The sequence below is a fragment of the Schistocerca piceifrons genome, chromosome 7 (genome assembly GCF_021461385.2).
Source record: "Schistocerca piceifrons isolate TAMUIC-IGC-003096 chromosome 7, iqSchPice1.1, whole genome shotgun sequence".
NCBI lineage: Eukaryota > Metazoa > Arthropoda > Insecta > Orthoptera > Acrididae > Schistocerca > Schistocerca piceifrons.
Window position 1 is genome coordinate 192452078 of NC_060144.1, and position 26720 is coordinate 192478797.

At 39.9% G+C, this 26720-nt stretch overlaps 1 protein-coding gene across 3 annotated transcripts in view; it reads right to left on the reverse strand.

The window, feature by feature from the left end:
• Positions 1–1397: 1397 nt before the first annotated feature.
• LOC124805032 (probable protein phosphatase 2C T23F11.1) overlaps positions 1398–26720 on the reverse strand; it is a 45972-nt gene continuing 20649 nt past the window's right edge. For 2 of the 3 annotated variants that reach the window (XM_047265450.1, XM_047265449.1), the window contains 5 exons: positions 16760–16857; positions 13183–13305; positions 9812–10037; positions 8105–8196; positions 1398–2242 (listed from right to left, as the gene is read on the reverse strand). In XM_047265450.1, coding sequence (XP_047121406.1) covers positions 2015–2242; positions 8105–8196; positions 9812–10037; positions 13183–13305; positions 16760–16857 — 767 coding nt within the window. In that variant the 3' untranslated portion in view covers positions 1398–2014. The remainder of the gene's footprint in view (positions 2243–8104; positions 8197–9811; positions 10038–13182; positions 13306–16759; positions 16858–26720) is intronic. The other variant, XM_047265451.1, reaches the window with a different exon arrangement.

The window sequence follows — 26720 nt, forward strand, 5'->3', positions numbered from 1 at the left end:
TACTCTTCCACAAGAATAAAACTATTATATTTGCTGACAGAACATAATAAAACTATTTCAAATTATGAGTTGGCAACTTGTACTGTCGTGGGTATATAGTTAGAGCAACAAATGAAAAATTATCTTTGGTAACCTCTCAGCAGATGCCATTTTATGAGAATCTGCATATACTATCACAACTGTTCATTAATTTCTCTCGTGGCAGGCCTATGAATAAATAGTTTCATATACTGATTCTGAAAAGAACCAAATCAGTAGTGAAACAATCCTTTTTTCACAGTGTTATAATGAACTACCAGTTTTCTTTGTCTGCTATAAAATGTGACACATACTTGACTAAAGTTTGAAGTGCTGCAGTCTGTGAGCAACTTCACAGTATTACAGATGTGGGAGAGAAACCACAAGCCACATACCAGAGAAGGTTACAAAGTGAAACTATTAGTGTGAAAATGGTTGCATTATTCAACATAAAACAACAGGAGAGGAGAAGTACTACACTGAGAATAATCCATGTGTAGTAAGGAGGGAGGGGGGGAGGGGGGGCAGACGGAGGGAGGGAGGGAGGGAGGGAGGGAGGGAGGGAGAGGGAGTGCGTACACGTACATTTCTCAATATTTTCTGATGATTTCATTGCTCACAGATCACTAGGTACGGCTCTTAGAGCAGTCATCTCTACAAAGAGAGGATGAAATCCCAGAACCACCTGATCTCACACTCATCCAAAATGTGAGATCTCAGTTCACTGCAGGAAAACTTTCTGAAATGAAGGATGATTGTGTTTAACTAGTTTACCTGAATAAATACTTGAAACCAGAAGAGAGATTAAACAGTGATGAAACTTCAAGAAATGTAACTCCGAATTACAATGGAATGAATAGCCACAGCAAAATTGTGTACTGCACCAGTTCTCAATCTTCGACGCCTAGCTTTTGAGAGCAATGCTCTTCCATCTGAGCCTTCCAAAGCTTTAAGTAAACATTACTTCTCTCTATTTCTGTTCCAAACTCTCCTCAGGCTCCAATAACTCTGAAGAACTGGGACCCCTGATAAAGAACAGGTAGATGAAGTGGATCTTCCATATCCATAGGAACTGAAACCTTCTACTTCTTTCAAAATTACTGCTGTGTTAAATATTCACGGTAGGTTATATTGGTGTACTTTATCGGGACTAACAATGATGATAACCAAGATAATTTCAAAAGGAGGAAGGAAATATTGATTGCATTGTAGTGAAAGTGTTAGCCAAAGAAACTTCTCCTTAGTTAAATAGGCAGCTTCACTACCTAATTTTTCAGAGAACTACTGTAAAAATTCTAATTGGATTCTAAACATATCTAAAAAGTTCCAGTGTCATGAAACATACAACTTAACCATATAATTTAACAATAAACAGCCTATTTAACTAGTAATCAATGATTTTACTTACGCCATTATAACAATTTAATTTTCACACATTATAGCCAATTATAAATTTATATCCTTTACACTTCCTCCTACTATGGCACAGTTCTGCTGTTGATAATAATGTGCAGCTTGTTATGGCTGCAGACAAGAAAACATGGTCCAGTAACTTCCATTATTTCATTTGCCTCAAGGTCAATAGAACAGTAGCTGTTGTTACTGCACAAACACTGACAATACGAAATTATTGTAGGGCTTGGTTTTACAACTGAAGGACTGACTAGAAAGCATTACACATAACACTATGTGCTGGGTACTATTACAACTTAGCTCATTTCATATGAAAGTTTCAATGATTCTTAATTCTCTCTAAACAAAAACATCAGGAGAATTAAAAAAAATCTGCATAAATCTTAAATATCAATATTACACATACCAGATTTAATAGGCACAGTTATTGATCCCCACAAAGCACTGAATTGCGTAAGACTCATCTAGACAGTTCAAGTGCTTTAAGCATCACCCTGAAGTTCAAACAGTTGTACACTTATTCAAGGAACTTCACTGTTTAATCCATACACATTTAAGCACAATAAGAGGCAGGAATAAGTCATCACTGAAGGAGTCCAGTCTCTGTCAAAGGCACCGGCTTAGCACAGTGATCACAAAGGCGGGAGTAAGGCATTTCGTGCAGAAAGCAGACAATGACAACTGTCATGTTGTCACACCCTAGGCCACCCATCTGGCAGTCAGGAGCGAGGCAGCGCATCATCAGGTCTTGGCAGATGTCTTCCGGTTCCATTCCAGTCCCCACTCGCATTCGAACAAATTCCACCACCTCCTACAAAATCCAACATAAAAGTCTTATTTTTCTTATTCTCAATCCTTAAAATACAGAAAACAATGTGAAAACAGAGTAAAAACTTCTACCACAGTTTTAGAAACCACTCTGCAAATATTTTTCACATATGCACTCCTAACTGCAGCGCAGCTCAGGCGGCAGCAGCAGCAGCAGCAGCATCATCCCTCAACCAAATTTAATCATGCCATTTTCTTTTGCTTTACCCAACTCACAGTTTCTACTTACAAGGGTACCTTATGAACTGGTTCACTCTGATTTTCTTCACACTAATAGTAAATGAAGGTTAGCATCCAGATATAAATTTCCTAAAGGAACACACACACACACACACACACACACACACACACACACACACACACACACAATGCATTATAAAATGAGAATGTTAATCAACAAATACTAAATCATAGTTTTTAATAAAAACAATGTTTTTATTTTTAATTAATGGGTGTATGAAAATAAATTAAAATTTGATACAGACATGCAAAACATGTTTTTGTTAAATGAAAAAGTTATTTAAATCAATAGCAATACATCAATAATCTTCGGAAATATAAAAAGCATTTAGCTTTCTACTTAATGTTCCGTATTTTTGTACCAAATTTTAATTTACTGTGAATGCTCCCTTTTTCATACAAATAGTAACTAAAAGTAAAAATGTTATTTCAAAAAATTATGGTGTAATATTTGTAAATTAACATTTCCGTCTATTAACAAATACAAAATTTAAAACAGTTCACCACTAACAAGATTCAAATCAGAGGCTTTATGATTGCAAGCAGATAATGTAACATGCTGAGCGACTGATGAATTTGATAACAAAGTACAAAGGTTTTGTATGGCGGCAAGCTGAGAAGTACTGTCTCCAAAGTGTTTATGGGAAAATTTAAAGCTTTTTAATGAAACAAATGTTAATAACATTCTACACCTTTATTTCTCAACAGTCATCCTGGTGACAAACACATTTTACCCAACAAGAGACAAGTTTACTGATACCTTCACTGTAGAATGTTTCAATCTGTTGACGGAACTACAACCCCACCTCAACTTGCACTGCTTCATCACTATCAAAGTGAAGTCTTTGAAGGTGTTCTAGTAATGTCATGTCAAAGGAGATGGTGCTACAAGAGTGGACATACTCTTCAAATTCCAAACACTGTTACAGCATACTGTTTCTCACACACCAACATAGTTGTATCAGACACTCATGTAACGTGCTACAATTCGGAGCCTTCTAGCAGCAGAGGGTTGCAATTTGCGTCAGCGAAGCAGGGAAGTCGACCTAGTAGTATTCGTGAAAGGTGATACCTCAAACAATATTGAGAACAGAATAAAAAATTCGGTGGCATTACTTTTCAGCGTGCTCTAATACTGAACAGTGCTAGGAAATCTAATCTTCAAAGGCAATTGTTTTCAGTTTTTTGCGAATCAAGTCATACTTCTTTAGGAAATTTATGTCTGGGCACTGACCTTCAAATCCTATAAATATGCACAAAATTTGAGAGGTCCAGTCCATAAGTTCCCCTTCTATAGATGACAGTATATGCTTTGTTGGCTTGTACTGTCATAATTTTTTTTTTTTTTTTACACTATTTCACTTGTAAAAGATGGACAAAGCCAACAGTATAGAAACATTGTAATGGATTTTGATAGTTTACACCACATTCTGCAATACACATAGAACACTTGTTTACAGATCTGGTAAATGGAAGAAACTGAGAATATATTTTCTGAAACAAGTTTCTGGGAGAGAAATTAGTATTTAAGATTTAATGGAACCATTAATTTTTTTTAGCATGTGTTTATATTTGTAGTTTATTTCCTGTGCATTGTTTGAGGGAATAGTGTCACACATGTGCAGAAGAACAGCAACCCAGTGACATAAATTTGTGCATATAAACCAGAGTAAAAAGGGTTGATGGCTACATTAAGGTAAAAATGTACAAGATTCTGCCAAACGCAATTACAAACTAGTCAAAATTCAAGCCATTAAAGAGATTACCAACAACGCAAAATTAATAACAATTCTAACTTGGGTAACATTTCCATAAAACTGAAAATACTAAAATTCTTTCATGAACACACAACATTCCTTTGGTTACAATTGATATTAATATGAAAAGTAAATTCTAGTGTCTCCAGTTATTAATTATACGTCATAGATGTCCACGCATACAAAGAAGAATAGCCAATACTGTGACTCCGAATGTTGTCAAGACAAAAAGCCATTGAAAATTCTGTTAAAACCATGATTGTGTTCTAAAGGAAGCGAGACAAGAAGGAAGATCAGTGTGACTGAGTCCGAGAGGAGCACTGGTATATGGCAGCCTCTACACATTTTATGCCCCACCTTCTCTGTGCGTCACATGTTGGGGAGTCTGTACTGTAGTTCAAAAATAAAATTTATTGTATGGATACAAATATGCACTGTCTAGGTCAACACAGTACTCCAAGTTACCTCCAAAAGGGCACCAGGCAGTTACACTGCAGTCTCCTCAGGGTAGCTATGAACCATAATTTGCAGTTAGTGCTGATTGTGGGCAACCAATATGAGGCAGATTTTAAATTTGTGTGTCTCTTGGTAGCTGTTGAAGGTTCGAATTATGTTACTACATCACAGATGCCACCCTTGACAACAGTGTTATGTTGTTCAAGGATTTCGAAGGTGGTCAACTTATCTCTGTTAAGCAAGGTGGGCCTGGTGTTTCAGATTCTGCTGTGATTGAAGTCAACACCAACACCAAAACAGCGGCTTTACATTTATGCATGATCATCTCCATATGACATGTTTGTGTCCATTGGGTGCCAAATCTATTGAGATGTGGCACCTGAATAAAAGGCTGTGCAAATTGAGACAAGTCATGAGTTACTGCATCTCTTGGCCGATCCTAATCGAGGGGATATGTTTCTGGAATCAATTATCACCAGTGACAAGTCATGGCTGCATCATTATGATCCTGAAGGAAAATGAGCCAGTACAGGATTGAAATCACATGGCTCTCCAACATCAAAACGGCAAAAGTTGTTTCATCTGGAGCAAAAGTGATGGTGATCACATTTTTTTGTCTGCAAGGAATGATTTAGCAGTTTGTAGTTCCCCCTCAAACTACTGTCACAGTATTATACCACACAGTGTTGGCTAAACTGTGACAACACATTGCAGGAAATGACCAGAACTTTCTCGGACTGGGTGGACACTTCATCATCACAAAGTATTTGGTGTCAAACTGCAAATCAAGTTCATCATTACCTGTGTACTGTTGCCACCTAACTGCCCTGATCTTGCATCCTGCGATTTTTTTTATTCCCATCACTAAAGGCAAAGCTATGAAGCAATCAATTTGAGAATTCTGAAGCAGTGCTAAAGAAAAGTGAGGCGATTCTCAAGGGCCTGACAGAGAATGGCCTGGATTACACATTACAGTACTGCCAGAGACGTTATAACATTGCATTTAAATAGGAGAGGAGTACTTCGAAAATAGGAGAGAAGTACTTTGAAAAAGGTCATGTTAAGATTGAACTGGAGTAATAAACATCTGTGAAAAACAATCAGTCTTTGTTGATCATCCCCTGTAAAACAAGCAAAATTCAACCATGCACAGATACGCTATTGGTAGTTCCTGTTTCAATAATTTATTAATATTGTTGTTGCGCATGCAACAACTGAAACATCTTTTTGTACGTTACATGCTTTGTTTTATTCAATTGAATTATCACCAATGGTAAGGTTTTCTTTTGCGTTTCTTGTTCATAATGTGTATGTGATATTTGCATACATATTTCACTAGAGTTTTCTTCTTTTTTACTGGTGCTTTATATAAAACATGAATAACACTGGCAGACCATCAGAGGCCAACAACGAAACGCACAGCTGACAATGTCTACCAGTAAAGCAATATTTTTAAGACATCCAGTCACACAGACCATAAGCAGCCGCATGACCAAAGAGAGCAAGGGAGAGGACTGATTCCCCATTTACTAAGTTCCCTGTGGCAGTCATTCTTCTCAGGTACCTATTATGACAAGAATGTGCAGATCTTCTGATTCCCCAAATACTCTTACAAAATATGATGCTTTGTCCTCTTGATATTACTCTCGTAAATCTATTCTGCACATCTGTCCGTTGCAAGACTTTCAACCACTATATTTCACTGCAGCTCTTTTTCAGTTTTGCCCTCAGTGGAGCATTCTTAATGACTTTAGGCTACAAGGTGCATTCAAGTTTTAGCACCTCAGAGTTTTTCCTCATAAACTCATCACACAAAAGCTGTGAAACTTGTGTCATTTCTTGGAGTAATCTTTCTGCAACCAAACACATGTTACTCAAAATTTACACTATGATTCCACGAGCACTGCGAATGTTTCTTTAGGAGTCTGGTTTGATCCCTGGAGAAAAAACAAAAATCTCTAGTACAATTGCAGCACAGCTGGTAAATGTGTGACCACTGAGACTATCTTTCATAACTGGAAACAGTTAAAAGTCACTAGGAGTCAGGTCTGGTTATTAGAGCGCATGAGAAATCACTTCAAAGTAGTTTTCACACAGAAACAGTGTCGCGTTCCCCCAATGTGCTGGCACATTTTCTTGGTGAAAGAGCACACGTGCAATCTTTTCTGTCTGCTTTTCATGCAATACTGGAAGGAGCTTCTTCGAAATGTATTGATAGGATGCATTTGTCACCATAGTGCCCTTCAGAACACAATAAGTAAGGATTACACCATCACTTTCTGAGAACAAGCCATCACTTTCTGAGAACAAGCCATCATTTTTTCAGCACTGGCACTTACTCAAAATACTGTGGTAGCTGTGTATGCTTCCACCAAATTGGCTGGCACTCCATTTCAGCATTTGGAAAAAGCATCCAGGTCTCATTCCATTGCCACATTCGATGAAAGAAGTCCCACTCACGCCATTGTCGCTTGAGAACATTGCCTGCCAATACGCCACAGCCTTATTGTCTCCAGTCAGCAATCATGACAACCACCTGGAGCGTACTTTTCACATTTTCATATCTTCGTGCACGACTGCATGCACAGATCTTCATAGAAATTACAGCTTTGGATGTTGTGTGTTCCACACTCATTCATCGAACCTCCAAAACAACTTTTCCACTTGCCCAATTAATTAGACCGGCTAGTGCAAGGGTGGATTGTCTTGGTTTGTTGTTCTTCCTTCTTTGAACTGTCACACCCACGAACAAACAGGAGAGACATCCATGACTATCACCGCACGCCTCATTCAGCCGGTGATGGAGAATATGAATGATTACGAGCTGTTCTCATAATGAGAATGTTGTTCTTTTAAGTAAAAAAAGAAGTTATCACTTCTACCTCTGCCACCCAAGTTTGTGTACCAGAATGTGCAGCCAATTCTGTCACACATACACACCAAATGAGTGTATAATTTAAAACAAACCACATGTCTCTCTCTGTTTCCAACCCTGAGGAAAGAAAGCAAAGGTGTTTTAATTTGGATGCACCTCTTATCAAAAAGTAGAGCATAAGATCAAAAACATTCTACAAACTTAAAAACTGTTGAATTTTTATTGTTTTGTATATTTGTCTTGCAAAGAAAATTTGTTTTTGATTACTCTCCAAATTTCACCTTCTTATGAACATTAGAAAGTCACAATTACAGTCGAGGACTGAAGATATGATGCTATGATGTTTGTGTTTCACAATTTCAAGATGTCAAACTCTGAAATATGCAGAATATTTACATAATTCACTGTTAAATGGAATTCTAGAGGGAAAACCTTCAACTCTGGGTATACTGAATGGCTATAAGGATCAGATATTCCCACCTTACATCAGTGATCAATGCAGTGCAGAACAGCTTACCTCATTAGTCATAACATCCCAGATTCCATCACAAGCAATTACAATGAATTCCCATTCGGTTGTGATGTCACGTATCTCCACATCAGGATAAGCTGTAAATATATGAAGTAATTAATAGTGTGTTTCCTGGTGTTCTGATGAGTAATTGCATAAAAAGTGTCAATATGCTATAAACCAGAATATACTAGCTCCAACGGCATTTGGTGAATATGTACAAGTAAATACTTATGCAATATCTATAGCCTTTTTGAATACCCTATTCCTTACATAACAGTATTGTATCTTTAGCAAAATATTAACTTATCCTCCTCCTCCTCCTCCTCTGTGATCAGGCCCAGTGGACCGCATGCTTCTACAAGTTTCCCCCTTCATTGTATTCTGTCCAATGCTGCTATCCGCCATCCGTCCACATCTATTGATGCTTGGTTTAAATCTTCATGGAGGCCATTCCTCCAACACTTCTTGGGTCTCCTTGGGGGTCTCTTTCCTGTAGGTGTGAAATCCAGGAGCTTCGGAGGCCATCTTTGATCTTCCATTCGGGCCACATGGCCGACCCACTGCATTCGTTTGGCTTTGACAGTTCCTGCTGTTGGGCTGCTGGTATAGTTCCTCAAGCTCTTGGTTGTATCTGATCCTCCATTCCCATGTCTGCATCCAGAACTGGACCATAGATCTTCCGAAGCACTTTTCTCTCAAAAACGAGGAGCTTATGGAAGTCCTTTTTCCGGATACTCCATGTCTCACAGCCATATAGAACAACAGGCTGGATCAGGGTTTTGTACAGTTGAATCTTTAACTGTCTGGAGAGATATCTGGACCAAAGCAGTTGTGCTAGGCTGTGATAAGATCAGTTTCCTGCTTATATTATGGCATTGATCTCTGCTTCAGATGACGAGTTCTCAGTGAAAATCGCCCCTAGGTATTTGAATTCATGCACTCTTGTAGGACTGGTCTCCCACCTGCAGTGATTGTAGATGACCAGCAGTCTGACTGACCATGTATCATAACGAGGTACTCTGCCTTGGCTTTGTTTATGTTTAGCCCAAATTTTCTGACAGCCTTTACTGTTTTGGTCATTTGCTCCAATTCCTCTTCAGACCTAGAGAGTAAACAGATCTCGCCTGCATAGGCTAAGTACGCCAGTCTCTTTCCTTTGACTTCAATCCCTTTGTTCTCTTGGAAGGTCTCGCGTACTATCTTCTCTAGGGCAGAGTTGAACAGGTTAGGGGACAACCCATCTCCTTGCCTGAGTCCTGTCATAATTTCAATAACTTATCCTTCATCTACACAAATTATTTCTAATTCTGAGAAAAATGGTAGTGCTGATAGTTTCTGCATTCCATCACTAAAATTCTATAAATAAAAACTTTATACTTCTTATTTGCTCAACACATGCATGTGAAAAAATGAGAAGAAAATTTAATGCCACAGAAACATTATGGTTTGGCAAAAACATATAATAATATAAAAAATAAGATCAATAATTCAGAATTTAAAAATGCATCTATTTATGCAGATATCAGTATCAGACTGCTCATTATGTTTCATAAGAGTAAGTACATCTGCTAGTTTCCGTATTATCTTATGTTAATTCTCATAAAGTCATTTATTCAGCTCATCTCTAAAAGTGATAGGCCTACCTTTCCACATAGAAAAAGAGGAATGAGATGTAACATATTATTAAAGGAACACTGGAAAAGCACTCACCAGTTACCATTTGTTCCTCTGCTGATTTTTTGTCGTTCTTTTTAAAGTTAAAGTCTCCCAGAGCACGTGATAATGCAAGATTGCCATTGACACGGTTGAACTCTACATATCCCCCTGCTGCCAAAATTCGCTGACATTCTGCCTCATTGTTAGGCTTGTGATCTTGTGAAAGTGGTTCTACATGCCCAGCTATACAAGCCACAGCTCGAGAATCACCAACATTTGCCTGCAAGTTCCAAGAGAAAAGCCATTAAATTATTACAAATGTGGCACTTTTGAAGAAAAAGAGAAAAAGGGAAAGGGTGTATGTTCAGGAATGATGTAGCAGCACATTATAGTTGATTTTATCCGACTTCAAAATTAAGGTACAACATGAAGTCACGTAGGAAGCACGTGACCATCGTGTAAACTTGATTCTTCATCCACTGCTGAATAGGTTGCTAAATAATTATCCACTTTGCCATTAAGAAATGATTTATTGATGCGTTTGGGGCTCTGATCATCATTAGAAATATCAAAAATAAGAAAGTCTTCCTACAGATTAGAGAGTCATGTGCATCACCTATGTCCTGATACTGATGCACACGATTCCATACACTGTATTTTTGATGTTACTGATGATGGGCAGAGCCTGAAACGTGTCAATAAATCATTTCTGAACAGCAAAGTGAATAATTATTTAGTGGCCTAATCAGCAATGGATAAAGATTCCAATATCAAAGTAGTCCCATACACACAGAATGAGCCTACGGTAGCAGATGCAGGAATCTTACACTATCATCCTAGGCAGGGTTCTAGTGGAGGTGGACTGCTGTTGCCTTACTCTAACCTGTTATGAAGTGTCTAGTTTGTAGACGTGACATGTGGATAACTGTGAATAGTGCTTGGACAGTCCAGTGTTGGGTCTGTGCTGTTATGGATGAAAGGAAGGGGGAGGGTGAAATCTGGCATCTACAGAGCCTGCTCATCTCTAATAGCATCAAGGAGGTTGTCGAGCTTAACATGCCCATCTGACGGGTGGATCATTATCAAAAGTGCTACATGCCATCACTTCATGCAACACTGTGGAGAGGTTTGGAATTTAATCCAGCAGGAAGGAAGGAAGGAAGGAAGATGTATAGTTTAACATCCCCTCGACAGGAGGTGATACAAGAAGGACAAGAAGCTCAGATTATGAAAAGAAGTTGGCCATGCCCTTTTGAAAGGAACCATCCTGGCATTTGCCTGAAGCGAATTAGGGGAAAAACAGAAAACCTAAATCTGGATTGTCAGACGGGGATTTCAACTGTTGCCCTCGTGAGAGAGTCCAGTCTGTTAACCACTGCACCTCCTCACACTCTAATTTAATAATTAGCACAAAGACTAGTGATCAGAAATTTGCACCACCACTTCTCGTACCCTCACATACAAAACACGGCGAGTGAAAAATTTCCACCAGCAGATTTCAACCTACAATATTTCTGAGTCATCCACCTCCACGGCTGAGCGGTCAGCTGAGATGACTGCCATGGGGAGAACCTACATTCAATTCCTGGTACTGCCTATGATTCTTCCTTGGTGGACGCCTGGCAAAGGGCGCACTCGGGCTCGTGATGCCAAATGAGGAGCTACTTGACCAAGTAGTGGTCACTGCACAGTCTGGAAAACGGCTGGGAGTGGGGGGCATTTGCTGACCATATTATACTACCAACACAGGTGATGCAACATGTGAGATTGTTTACATTTACCAAATTGTCAATGAAGTTGCTAATGACACCAGAAAAAAAAGAAGGAAGGAAGGTTATGGTTTAATGTCCCATCAACAATAAGGTCGTTAGAGATGGCAGACAAAAAGCAACCAGAAAGCTGTACTAGTTCCCTTCATTCTCAACAACAGTGTGTTTCTGATATAATTTTTTGTGGCGAAATCATGGCATACTTTATTTGTGAAAATATACAACCCAGTCACCAGTCATGGTCACCTATTCACAGATTACCTGACTGGTGATTGTATTATATATTACCACCAACAAAGTATACCATCATTTAGCTACAAAAAAATTATGATCTCAGAAATACACTGCTATGCTTGATCTGTGAGGTTCAACTTTGTATCTCAGTGAGGAGTTCACTACGACAACTAAGAGTAAATACAGTAATTGGCCAATTACAATAAAAAAAATTACAAAAGTCTCTGCTACCTCTCCAATATGAAAGGTATGATAGATTATATCATGATCACTAAAACTCTCGAGGCCACTAACAGGTGCAACTCCTGCATAATCACATATATTATCACAAATAAAGTATGCCATGATTAAAAAAAATTATTACATCTAGAACACGCTGCTATGCTCACTCTGAGGTACAGCTTTGCATTTTAGTAAGGTATAAGTTACAGCTAGGCATCTCTGGGTCACAGCTCGAATGCGCATGCGCAACACTGAGCTGTATATTGTAACTGGGTGTGGCTGCACAGAATGAGTTTGAGAGAAATGGGGGTTTGTATAGATAAGAACTGAAATTCTGAATTCAAGTGTTTAATTTCTTGTCTAAGTGCTTATTTACTGTCCAACACCATCCATGTTCAAGGAGTGGTTGTCTTTACTCATTCTGATGTCTACCAAATTCTTAAAATATTGACAAAGATTTCTAAGAAACATGCATTTCTTGCTGAACAGTGAACTGTGACAACTATGCGATAATTTTTAAAGCAGCTATATAACATATTTTACAAACAAATATGAACATATTCAGCATAAAACACAGAAGTGTGTGACATAATTTAAAAATAACAAAACTTATATTTCAATAATTCTTTTATTCAACTTACATATTCTTAGGCATTATCTCCTTCAAAGTACTACCCTCATCTATTCACAAACTTCTCCCAGTAATGATTTAAACAAGAAAAGCTGTATGGAGTGAGATCTACAAACTTGGGCAGCTGGGGAAGGACAATCATTCATTTTTGGCACAACACTAATTAACTGACAAAGCCTGAAGAGCAGGCATGTCATCATGGTCAAGGGACCACAAGTTTTCTTACCAAAACTACTGTCTCTTTTTTCAATTTTTTTACCCAACTTTTTCAAAATACTTGCATATTAATGGCAGTTGACTGACTGATCCTGACAACACATTCTGAAATGCGTAATTTTTTAACAGCTCTTTATCACCATGGCACATTTGGTTTGAACATATAGCAGATTACATAACATATCAAGCACAGGATGTAAAATTGTGTTGCCAACACTGACTATAATTAGCTGAAGAACTCAGTATTTAACTAACACAATATATATTAAGTTAATGCTGATGTGCATAAGAATAATTAATTCTCCCTTCATTTTTGTTTACAATAAACAGCATCTAAAACAAAATGTTCACACCTGCATTATACTCACACAGTACAGCTTCGAACCCTTGATAAGAACTGCTATTGCTGTGCTGCCAGCAAGTTCATCACGCAGTCCTTCATCTGAAAGCATCTTGTTGTCCAAATCTAGAAAACCCTGCATGAAGTGAAAAGTAAATACAAATAGAAACACAATCAAAATTACATAGTTGCACATACACACATATGTACAAATATTGCCAATAAACAGGTCATCACTGAATACGAACAATTTAAGAATACAAAAATTTTTACTTACAGTTCAATAGCAGCTCAGACACATACAGAAGCTGAAAGAGTTAGAAGGAAAGTGTCTACAAGCATTAGATAGCAAAGCCGCCTACAATATTGTTTCAAGCAAATCACAGGCTAAGCAAGAGTAATTTATTATGCATTTTGAAGTAATGGTAATTAGACATAGCTTACTTGTAACCAATTTCCTACATTTGGTTAATAATAGCTCTGTTCTAATATAGTTAAAAGTGTTTAAATGTGTTTGTGCTAACACTAAAAAATTAATTTATTACGCTATCTGACTACATCACACCCACAAAGCACATTCAGCAGTAATATGATTTGATGCTTGGAGACCAAAACACAACATTCTGTTTTCTAAGTCATTATGCAGCCAATTCCCAATAGCTTCAATTTTAACTCACACATATGTACTGCACTGCTTCAATGACCAGTAGCCAGTTTTGAAGTACAGTTTCAAGTTCCTGTAAGTGAGATATTCATCAGAAGAGAAAGTTATATTTTTCTGTACTGTTGTACTTTATCTTCTCTCTGGCTCACAAGTAGCATTCCTGCCCAGTTCTACAATAGTTTTATTTCCTCAAATCCCTTTATTGATTCTATCAAGACACTAATTCACTATTTGCAAAAGATAATATTTCTGGCAGTTTTTTATGGTTCTTCTGGTTAAGGATAATGTTTCTTTAAAGGTTTGGCAGAAGCGCTTTTTCCAAATCCTTTTTCTTCTTGTACATAGCAACAGTTTTGAACTATTCCTTGCATTTGTAGTCAGAAGGTGAAGACAGATTTCAAGATAACAATTTACAATTATCAGATCCTCACATAAAAACTCTGGATAACTACAAATATGTGCTACTGCTTCCTCAATAGAAAGTCTACTGAAAATCAACACACATCTGTCTACAGGGGAGAAAAGAAGATATGCAAGATACCAGGCCAACAGCATGAAATATACACACAACAGCATGCAGTTAAGAACTGCCCATATAGTACAAATAGTCAAAATTCTTTAGGCAGCCTTGTCAAAGCAACTACTATACAAGAAAGTGGCCCAATGTTGGAAATAACAAAACTGTTGACTCGTCAGACCACATGACGTGTTTCCACTGATCAGCCGTCCAGGATTTATACTCCTAATACCGTGTTTTACGCTTCTTTGAGTTGGTTGTCATCACTAATGGTTTCGGTATAGCAGCTCGTCCACGAATACTCGCTTTATGGAGTTCTTGGCAGGCAGTGTCGATAGATACGCGGTCTCAAAGATGGCTATTGATCTCTGCAGTCACCATAGTTTTTTTGCCCCGCACACAATTCATGCTAGCATACTGCTATCTCTGCCAATTAGTTTTGATTTGCACCCACTATTGTGTTTATATGGCGTCTTTCCATGTTTTGTGTAGGTTGTCATGACTGTTGAAACAGTTGCTCTTGAGACATTCAGTAAGCTGCATGTCTTGGTTACTGATGCTTCAGCTAATCGGGCCCCCACAATCTGCCCACTTTGGAACTCTGTTAGGTCTTTCATTGCACATTGACCTCAGCCTCTGAATGCAAATACAAAGTGTGCACTACTTGTAAACAACCTACGCTGATGCCTAGTCTGTGCTGAACACAGAGTCCAGCACGACATGTGCCTTAACTGCGTTGTTGACCATCACACACAACCATCCCATTACTACCGATGTTCACATTATTTTGCCTCTTCTCTGTATGTGTCCATTATTTATGGCGTTAATAACATATTTGATGTGATCTGGTAGTTTCTTGTAGACACATTATGTCAAACAAACAGAACCCACGATTTATTATGTCACTTACTCCATCTTCTGCCTCTACCAATGATCCATATTTGTGGAAATGCCACATTGCACTGAGGTTTAGAGTAATGTAAAACTATATGCCCTCCAATAAATTGTTAGATAAGTCAGTTACAGAAGAATTTGAGAAATACCACTTCCAATATGACTATCTTAGAAATAAGATTTAATTACCCACCAAGAAGATTTTGTAAGTATTATTGACTGCGATCTGATTGTGATTTTCTAATGCAGGTTTGGCTATAGCTAATTTTTTATGGTAGTATAGGCACAAACATTTTCTATATTATGGGCGTTCCAAATCCTCCCACACTCCTTGGGTCAAAATAAAAGGCCAATCATGTGTAATAAATAAGCTGGTTTCATCTACTAGCTTAACTGTAAGACACATTCCAAATAAATGGTTGACAAAATAATACAGTAATTCAGCACACAAAAATACAGAAAGTAGATGAAAACTTATACAAGTGTGTAACTTAATGGGTCCCTTACAGATGACAAGAATTAAAAGTACAAAAAGTACTCAAAACCAATAGAGACATAAAATCAGACAATATAGAAAGCCCTGAAGTTAATTTCAGCTTGGAACAATTGGTATGAGTTAGACATTAAAAGAAACATCATTCTTGCAACTGAAGGGCTAAACCAGAGAGAGAGAGAGAGAGAGAGAGAGAGAGAGAGAGAGAGAGAGAGAGAGAGAGAGAGAGTTAAAGCAAAAGCCAGGTCTAAAATACTGCGTTGCAGGAAGGCAGGGGAGGGGGGGGGGTGGCGTGCTTTTAGATGAGCAGATACCTGTAAACATAAATCCACTGACAAGTAAGCATATAAATTAATACTGGATGAAACAGCAACCGGAGGGGGGGGGGGGGGCGGATGTAATGAGGATTTAAAAAAACCAAAGTGATACAACATACAGAAAACTAGGAATGATGAGACAATGAAGATTTACTCTCTATACTAGGTGTCTAATACTTTGCTCCCCAAATTTTCTTCAGTGCCTGTCACAACTAACTTCATCTGTGAACATTCCTCACCTATTAACAGTTTTAAAGCATTATGGGACCTAACTAAGTCCTGCATTAAATAAGCATAAACTCTGTGTCTACAGGTTGTAAAATCCACAGTGGAGTATTACACAAGTCTAACAGCAAAGCAACACTACACAAAAAGCTAAATGCACAAGCCACAAAGTTCTTGCAGAACTGCAAGACACTGATGAAAAATATTCAAAAATGATGATTTTATGACTTACTGCAGCCAATATGGTGTGGACCAGTGATGCTACAAAGATAAAACTAAAGGGAAGCTTTTAAGCATCACATCAAATGCCAAAAATGATTTTAAAAATATAACTCTGTAATATAACGAGTTTAAATAATTTTAATGAGTATAATTAGAAAATTATGAGAACGACAAAGGCCACAGAAGTTACTACTAACCTATGCGAGAACAGAGATAACCATGGAAAACCTGCTTGAGAAACTTTGTATAAGAACTCACTTTCCGCAAAGCTTCAGGGATGTTGCCTGCTTTGTATTCTGGCCTGCGCACAATACTGTTGTGGAGGTGGGCACCAGCGTACTGTGCGATGCAGGCACCTGCACATCATCACATACAAAAACTGGATCATCATCATTACTTCTACAACCTAAGTTAGGCAACAAATACAAAACTGGTAAGATTTAAGAGTAAAGCAGTGGATTTTCTCTCACCAAACAGTAAAAGAAGATTAATGCACAGAAAAAAATGCTACTTTTCTTAAGAGTCACAGGTATGAACCACAACAATCAGGCCAAGCAGCAGTCTATTATCAATCATTATTATCCATTCCCTCAAAAGCAGCACATGAGATAGAAATATTTACATTAATACAAGATAACATAAATTTTCAATGAATATCCCAGGTCTTTTAAAAGTGTTTCATTAGTAGCGGCACATTACAAACCATTAATTATACTTTTACACCTCCCACAGAAGCTCTATGGTTCACAAATGAAAATCCATGTGCAACATTATACAAATGATACATTTTCTCACTTGAAAAGAGAAAGATCTGGCTCCATTATTATGTAATTACACCTCTGGCACCAGGCTGAATCTAGATGTTTCAGTAAAATAACGAATTACCTTCCCTCAAGAAACACATCAGACATACAGCACTAAATAGAAGACCATCACACCGGACGGTTTTAGCGCATTTTTTATGCATATTCTTTCCATGTGATTTATGCTAACACAGTTATAGTGGCTTCAAGTTGTTTGATTACTGTAGAGAATCATACACTGACAGAGGAACAAAGAATGAAGCATAGCTGCATGTAAATGATGGGGCAGCAAGAGGAAACACTCATCTCAAACTCGCCCCCTCCCTGTACTGCACAAAAAAGCACCAACCCCCCCCCCCCCCCACACACACACACACACACACTTCTGTAAATGTGGTGCAACTGGGGTGAGTGATAGCCTTAAGCATAGTGAGATGAAATGTAAAATGGCAGAGGCGAGAGAGGGTGACAGCAAGGGTTAGCAAGAGGGTAGAACAGCATTTTTGTCTGCCTCTAGCTTGGGCTAAGGGTGCATCATATCACCATTTGCATGCAAGCATAATTAATACATACCTGCTGAAAATAAATCAAAAAGGGAAATTAAAATAATAAAATTAAATAAGTAAAAATGACAAAAATACAAAACAACTGGAGTAATATTTCCAAATGGGAAGGGGTGATTGGTTATAATCCACTTACTGATCAATCTTACTTCCCAACACTTTTCATAAAAGATGATAAGAGGGACAAATTAAAGGGAAAAAAAACATGAATTAATATACAAACAGAACACAAAAAGTGTAAATAATTAAACAGCAAAAAATTAAGGGTTATATGGTTGATTCCAATAGTTCTGCAAAAGCTGGCAAGGCAAACAAATATTCGACAATCTCATCACACTGTCACGCATCACTGAAAATGCCTGTACAGGGCAAGTGCCTAAAAATGTATGCACTGCTCTCCCTTTGGAAAACTAAGAGGCATGCAAGTCAAATCATGTACAGCTTTTTGTATATCACAAATATGAGACATTGCTAGATCATCTTACTGGGTTTAAATGAAACTGGTAGCTAGAATATATCTCATTTGTTCCACTGCTTTCAAGACTGTATGCATCTCCACATCAATAACATAGAATTTGTTCAGTAAACAGATTTTTAGAACATAACAGGGTAAAGGCAGAGCAGCTCAAAGTATCTCCAAGCTTATACATACCAGTTTATAAAGGTGGTTATTGTACTGGCATTAGAGCTTAATGAAACTTTAATTTAAATATGTAAGCTGAAGTACTTTCCATTTTTTGCTGTAGCTCTTTTAGAATAATGCTGGTCCTCTTTGGTAGTCATGGTGGTAAACAACTTGGACAGAGTTTCAGTGCTTACACAAACGCCTTGTTTAGTGCTAACCCCAAATGATTTTGTTCCTCTGCAGCTTTTGGTAAAAGCCTTTCCTGCATGTGCGTGATCCACCAGATATTCTGCTGCCACCTTTGGGTCTGATGAGAACCTGCACGTCTGATGCATTATGGAAAGTCAGTGCCGGATAGATAGTGGCAGCTCATCAGTTTCTGCATAGAGGCTGCCAGTCAAGATGATCCTGTATTTGGCTGTAGCCATCCTGACCCCTTACCTGGTACCCATAATCAAGCTGTGATCAAAACAAAGCTTTCACTCCTCCCAATGGTCATCAGTTGTTACTGTCTTTTCAGCTGCAAGGATCATACCAGTTTCCCAATTGTGGATTTTATGCTGTTAAAAAGGGATAACAAAGGTGGTAATGCTAACAAAACTCTAGAGATACACAGTTCTACTCATACTAGTCTAACAAGGTTTCCCTGGCTATCTGAAACAACAACAAGAAAGGAAAACAGATGGGCAGCATTCCTGAATGCCGGACTGATAGATTTGCCTGAGGATATTATGTCTTCAAATAGTATCATACTCTTCTCAAATCACAAAGAATACACCTGTGAAGGAAAGACTCAAATAGCTATCTTCACGAGGGTCATGTTACCAATGACAGGGTTACACCTACTGAACCAAAGCATCTATCTGAATGGTTTTATATAGCCACTGGGCAATATATGACCTTCCCTCAGTTTTAAGAGCAACATCAGGGTCACATCCCTCCACAAGCAGAAAAGTGCCCCAGATCAGGTTAAATAGGGTTAAATGTAGCTAGCAATACAAAATCTGGCCCCTAAAAAGAAAAGTCAGAGCTATAAAGTCCAAACTGTTCTACTACAGAAATAACTTTGTGGTGATGGAAGACCAGATCCTGGCTGGAAGTGGTAAGTGGCAGTAACTTCTGTCTAATGTTCCGGAGTTGCTTGGGAACGTCTCTCGGGTTTGACTGGGGTCTAATATCTCTTATTACGCTAATGACTAGGCACAGGACACATTACTTAGAAATCCTCCTGACAATCTACAACAGATTTTATGAAGCAACGGTTGACGTACAGGAATTCACACCATTATAGCTTCATTCTCCTTGATAAAATAACAGTATCCCACTTTCAGAACCACATGGCTATGAGGTTCTCTACATTTGGACCTTTGCCAAGAAACAGATCTGCCTCTGATTGCAGTGTGATGCACACAACTCCATTTTGGTGACTTTTTTTCAGCCACTGCCCAATATGCTATAAAGTATCTCACTGAGTACTGGCGAAGTGCCCTCGAGAGTATATGGAGAGACTGATGGAAAATGTATCCATAGCTGCAGAGAACAGCATTCTATAAATATCCGTTTATGCAGAAGAAATAACTCTTCACTTTGTACAAGGTGGTTCTCAACACACTATCCTGAGGGCACCACACAGCACAATGATCCATTAAAATCTTCACAAAGAACAAATGGCTGAGAGAAATCACAGTAAACCACATCACTCTAAAGGCTGTCAATTTAACTAAATACCTCGGAATAATAATTACGAACAACTTAAATTGCAGCAATCAAATAGATAAAGTTGTGGGGAAGGCAAACCGAAGACCCTGTTTTATTGAACACCTAGAAAATGCAACAAATTCACAAAAGAGACTACCTGTACTACATTTGTCTCACCTCAGGTACAGAATTGCTGTGTGGTATGGGATCCTCACGAGGTAGAATCGATGGGGATATCTAACATGGGGACATGTAACAAGTTCAAAGAAGGGAGCTTGTTTTGCACTATCGCAAAATAGGGGAACAGCATTACAGATATGATATGAGAGCTGACGTGGCAATCATTCAAACAAAGGCATTTTTTGCTGCAGTGAGACCTTCTCACAAAGTTTCAATTTCCCACTTTCTCCTCTGAATGCAAAAATATTTTGTTGATGCCCACCTATATAGGTAGAAAATGATCACTGTGATAAAATAAGAGAAATCAGTTCTCACAGAGAGATTTAAGTGTCCTGTTTTTCCCCAGGCACTGTTCAACAGTGGGCAAGTATGTGTAAGAATGGTTTGATGAACACTCTGCCAGGCACTTTAGTGTGAATTAGAGAGTAGTCAAGTAGCTTCAGATAGCTGTGTAATAAGGCTCTTCTGAGCCTCATTATCTAGAGCCGTGATTCGCAAACTGTGTGTGGCACTCCAAAGCGGGTGTTCCGAAAACATTCCAATACAAGACACCTCCTGCAGTAAGGAATGCAGAGAATAAAATAAAAAAACAATCAAGATGCATTTGTGATTCATTCTATGGTATGTGCCACAGTTCTGCTCGACTTAATAATGAATATGTATGTAATGAAATCGCCACCTTCATTCCTGCGAATAGCTTCACCTGCACAGTAGCTTGTTGGTTGAAGGATGTGGCATGTGAAGTGAAGGATGTGACAAAGAGGAGTGACAGCTGCTGCATGTACATGTCACCGTGGAGGATGCTACAGCACCTAACTGCCAGCCTTTGCAATCCAACACGAGCATAGAGAAGCAACACCCACAGCTAATGTAAACATCCCCCCCCCCTTTTTCTTTTCTCACAGCTAAGCCATAACATCCAATAAGTAGTAGTTTAACAGGGGTTTTTTAATTTGTTTGTATGGAATAATATTCATGTAATTAATACACACTGAAATATTAAGTGCATAGTGCTACCATACAAACCATGTAAACAGAAATTTATTTGGTAATTGTTTCATTATAACACTACTTGGAAATGACAATATGACAATACTATACATTTACAGGCTTGTCATCGGCAGTTATATAAAGCTGACACTTCCCTCCTTACTACCACTTTTGCACTCTGCAGCGTAATAAGTGAACCATTATGTTAAAAGGTGTTATAATTACTCTACAAATGAACTTAAATAATCAAGAATGAGGGCAGTTTCTGTTTTTCATTATAATTTCTACTATCAGAGTATTATAAGTGATGGGCACACACACACACACACACACACACACACACACACACACACACACACACACACACACACAATTACATTTTCCCCGTTATCCTTTTTTAATGTCAGATACTAATTTCCTATATTCTTTACAGTTCTGATGTAGTCTTCACTGTTCAGCACAGAACTGAATCACAATGACCACTTAATTTTATGTCAAGCTCACTTGACTTATTCTTCCCACACATTCCAAATCCCACCCCACCACAGAAGTGACATATACCTTCATTGATTGTCAGATCCCTGGAAGGGTGCAACTGCTTTTATATTTTTCTACAAATAGCTCGCAGAATGGGCTTATTTTAGCGCGCGACCAATCTTTTTCTTCAGTACCATCAAAGGAAAAAGTGTTATTCAAATGAGGCATATGCAATATTCCACAATATTGTCCCCATTCAATAATTTATTTATTTATTTAACCTGATCTGATTACAACGATCAGGCCCTCCCTTACGTCGGATGATTGGTTAATTGGTTGGATGACTAAAGGAACCAAACTACTGGGTAATCAATCACCTTTTACTCTTAACAGACAGATCTACACAAATACAGATCAGAGATAGCCTACGGCAAAAAACCCAGCCGGAAACCCCCAAAAGCAGATGGCAATGAGGGGATGCACACCCCCCAGCACCACCACCTACCCATGTACTCCAGGAAAGACTAGAGACACAGTCAGGGCACGGGAAGTACAGGGAGAGAAAAAGATGTAGTAGTCTAACAGACCACCCTCGAGAGGGGACAAAGAGTAAAAGAGAAGGTAGGGTGGGAGCCAAGTTGAACTACCAAGCCCAGATAGCTGCTGCCCAGTTTGGACAGAGGAGGCAACTGTTTTCTGCCAACCCCTCAATGGGCTGATAACATTAAGTGGCCCTCCCTTAAAGAGAGTGGTAAAAGCCCCCTTCAAGAATGATACATAAAACTAAGTCAGCATGATGAGGCATCGTCTCCTAACACCAGGGGAGTGAGTAAGGGTTGCTAGGTTGGGACAGTCCAGCGAAATGTGGACCATCGTCAAATTGGAACCACAACGACCGTGGGTTGGGTCCTCACGATGGACGAGATGATCACGAGTCAGCCAAGTACGGCAGACACAGAGCCGGCAAAGGATGGTAGAGTCCTTGCGAGATGCCTGCAAGGAGGACCTCCACATATTCGTAGTCTCCTTAATCACCCGTGGTTATTTTGGTGAAGTCCAAGTGAGCCATTCCATATTCCAGATTACCAACACCTGACAGTGGAATACCAATCAAAGGTGTGTTTCTGGAATACCAATCTCAAGAGTCTGTTTACTGGTAGCCAGTTTGGCCAGGCTATCAGCAAGTTCATTCCCAGGATCCCAACGTGGCCCAGGGTCTAGACAAAGGTCTCTGAGCATCCACATTGTCGGGGGGCACACAGGGAATCCTGTTTAGCAATGACCATGTGATGGCGAAGGTAACACTGATTGAGAGCTTGACAACTGCTCAAGGAGTCATTGCTGATGAGAAACAACCTACCGGTGCAGGAATGGATACACTCAAGAGCACAAGAGATGGCTACCAACTCTGCAGTGAAAACATAGTCATTCAGAAAGAAGCGCAGTTCAGTATATACCGTGACCAACAAGCATCGAGCTAACAGTACAGACTGCTACTGACCCACAGGAGGCGCCAATGGTAAAGAATAACTTGTGGTGGAAGGCCTTGGGAGGGACCAAGTCTTTCTGACCTTGTGACAGGTCAAGATGAAGCTATGGCCGAGAGTTGCACCATGGAGATGTACATGAGTGTTCCAGGAGGAGAGGTGGAAAAGGAAACAAATGGAGTTCAGAGACTGGATGCAGATTGCAATCGTGATCCCTTCTATGATGGGAGATGGACTTCTGTGTCTGGAAAGAGGGGATGGTACTTGGAATGCTTAGGGAAGTTTTGAATGGGGTAGCGTAACTGACAAACTGTTATTGGAGCCTGATCTGCAATGGAGAGATCCCAGCCTCCACGAGTAAGCTGCTCATAGGGCTAGTTCGAAAGGCTCCTGTCACACGTCGAGTGCTGCAGTGGTGTATCGGATCCAGTTTTCACAATGCCTAGGGTGATGCTAAACTGTATCCCAGACTCCCATAATCAAGACAGGATTGTATCAGGACTTCGTAAAGCTGCAGAAAGGTAGCGTGATCTGCAGCCCAGCTGGTGTTACTCAGGCAGCAAAGTGTACTGCGGCTCGACCAGAACCTTCGCTTACGCTGGCAAAGATAGGGAATCCATGTCAACCAAGAATCAAAGCCAGTCCTAAAAAGTGATTTGTCTCCACCACATAGAGTAGTTGGTCATTGAGGTAAAGTTCTGGTAGTGGACGAATTGTACATCATCAACAGAAGTGCATGAAGTGAGTCTTGGCGGCTGAAAACTGAAGGCAGCAGGTGACTGACCATGCTTGCGCCTTTTGTACAGTGTCTTGCAGTCGATGTTCAGTGACACCTACACTAGAAGAACAGAAGAAGAGCCAAGAGTCCTCAGCATACAAATATGATACTGAGGACCCCACAGCTGCTGCTAGACCATTGGTGACTACTAGAAAGAGAGGCACACTCAGTACTGAGCCCTGTGGGAGCCCATTCTCTTCTTCAACTTTAACCTGGAACGTACAATACGACAGGAAGTTCTGGATAAAAATTGGGAGCAGGCCCACGAGAACCAGCTCGTGTAAGATAGTGAGGATGTGGTGTTGCCATGTGGTGTCATACACCTTATGCAGTTCAAAGAAGATGGGTATAAGGTGTTGACATCATGCAAAGCTGTTCAGTAGACTGACTCCAGGTAAACCAGATTATCAGTAGTTGAACAGCCTTGGCGAAATCCACCCTGGAATGGAGCCAGAAGACCTCGAGACTCAAGGAGACAACACACCTGCCAGCTAACCATGCATTCAAGCAACTTACAGATAACATCACTGTCCATCTGTAGAAGGGCTTACCTGGTTTCAGTACTGGGACGAAGATGCGTTCTCGCTATTGTGATGTGATGGGAACTCATCTTCACTCCAGATGTGGTTAAAGAGGGCAAGAATTTGAAATTGTCAGTCCAATGTTAGGTGCTTGATCATTTGGTTGTGGATGTTGTCCGGCCCTGGGCCTGTATCAGGTCAGTGGGCTACAACACTGACAAATTCCCACTCACTGAATGGAGCATTATACGACTCTGAATGGTGTATAGTAAAAGATAATTGCTTCTGCTCCACCCGCTGTTTTAGGGCATGAAAAACAAGTTGATAAGTCTCAGACACAGAGCCTCCAACATAATGCAGAGCAAAATGTTCGGTGACGGTGTCTGATCAGTGTAGATAGTGCCATTTGAGGTAATACCTGGTACAACTGAAAGTGTCTGGTATCCATAGAGACATCTGATCTTTGCCCAAAACTGCAAAGGGAAAGTACGTGGTCCGATGATTGAAATGTACTGTTCTCAGCATTCTCGCCTCCATCTTTTTATAAGGTGACAGACCCGGGCACAGAGCCATTTAAAGGCAATTAGGTGCTCCATCGATGGGTGCCACCTACGACGCTTGAGAGCCCACCTATGATCTCTAACGGCTTCTGCAATATCTGATGCCACCAAGGCACTGTCTTCCATCACAGCAAGCCTGAGGAATGGGGTAAGGCCAAATCAGCTGCCACAAGAATGGCTGTAGTTGCATTGTGGACAGCCCATCGGTATCTCCATGCGGTGGGGAGCCAAGGCTGAGAACAGAGGCAAACACCCCAGTCACCACTGTTGAGAGCCCGTCTGGGCAGGCGTCCCCGCTAGTGATGCTGACGGAAGACCAGGAAGATCAGGAAATGATCACTACCATACAGGACATCATGGACACTCCAGTGGATGGGGGAAGACCAGGGCTGCAAATGGAAAGGTCAATGGCTGTGAAAGTTCCATATGCCACACTGAAGTGTGTGGGGGTACCAATATTCAACAGGCAAAGATCAAGTTGTGCCAATAAGTTTGAGGTATTTATTGCAGCCAGTGATTGCGGCTCCACACCACAAAGGTTATGAGTATTGAAATCTTAAAATTAGGAAAGGTAGGGAGAGTTGAGAAACCAATGCAAACAATATGTTCCGAGACACTTCCCCATGAGGAGGGAGGTAAACAATGAAGATGTTAATATCCTGAAATGCCCTTACCCAAACAGCCACAGCCTCCAAAGATGTATTAACAGCCCAAGTTCGCTATATAGTGTGTTCAGAACATACGTGCAAACTTCATCTAACACTCTGTTATTGGTGGCACGATTCTTGTAATACTCCTGTATCTACAAAAATCTGGGTTGCTGGAAACTAGGTCTCCTGAAGGGCAATGCAGAAAGCTGGGGAATTGCTTAAAAGATGTCGTAGCTTAGCCAGGTGGTGGAAAAAAGACACTAGAATTCCACTGGAGAATAATGTTGTTGATGTAGTATGAAGCCATGAAGGAACAAAGGTCACCTGCTGCCACTGGTCGAGGGGTTGTGGCATCAATATACATAGGTTCTGGGCTCCGTTGTGTGGTGCAAATCACGACCTCAGGGGCTACCGGACTCTCCGCCTAGGACACGGGAGTGGAACAGGTGGATTCTAGTGGCGTGGGGCCTCCGGTATGTCTTGCTCCATGGAGGACTTTTTTTCTTGTCTTTCCTCTCCTTAGAGGATTTCAATGCTTCTCTGAATTAGTTTCGTGTAGAGATGATGATCACGAAGTTCTGCGACCAGCAGCCGGTGGCTACTTTGGCCAATGGCTGGTGTTCATTTGCTGACCGGTGGAAATCTTCAAAGGAAGTGTCCCAGCGGACCCCTTTGTGGCAAGAGAAGCCGGACAAAGGTGATCTGTCTCTGGCTGGGAGGTGGAGACCGATGTCCCTTGTAAGTGGGAAGCCATTGAACCCAAAGTTGGTGTGGGGGAAGCAGCAAGAGGGGAGTCCCCGACCATCAGGCAGGGCAGACATGGTTGAGCAGCCCTGAGTGTCCACTGTAGTAGGCATAACGGAAGGGAGTACCATCGCCAAAGGGGG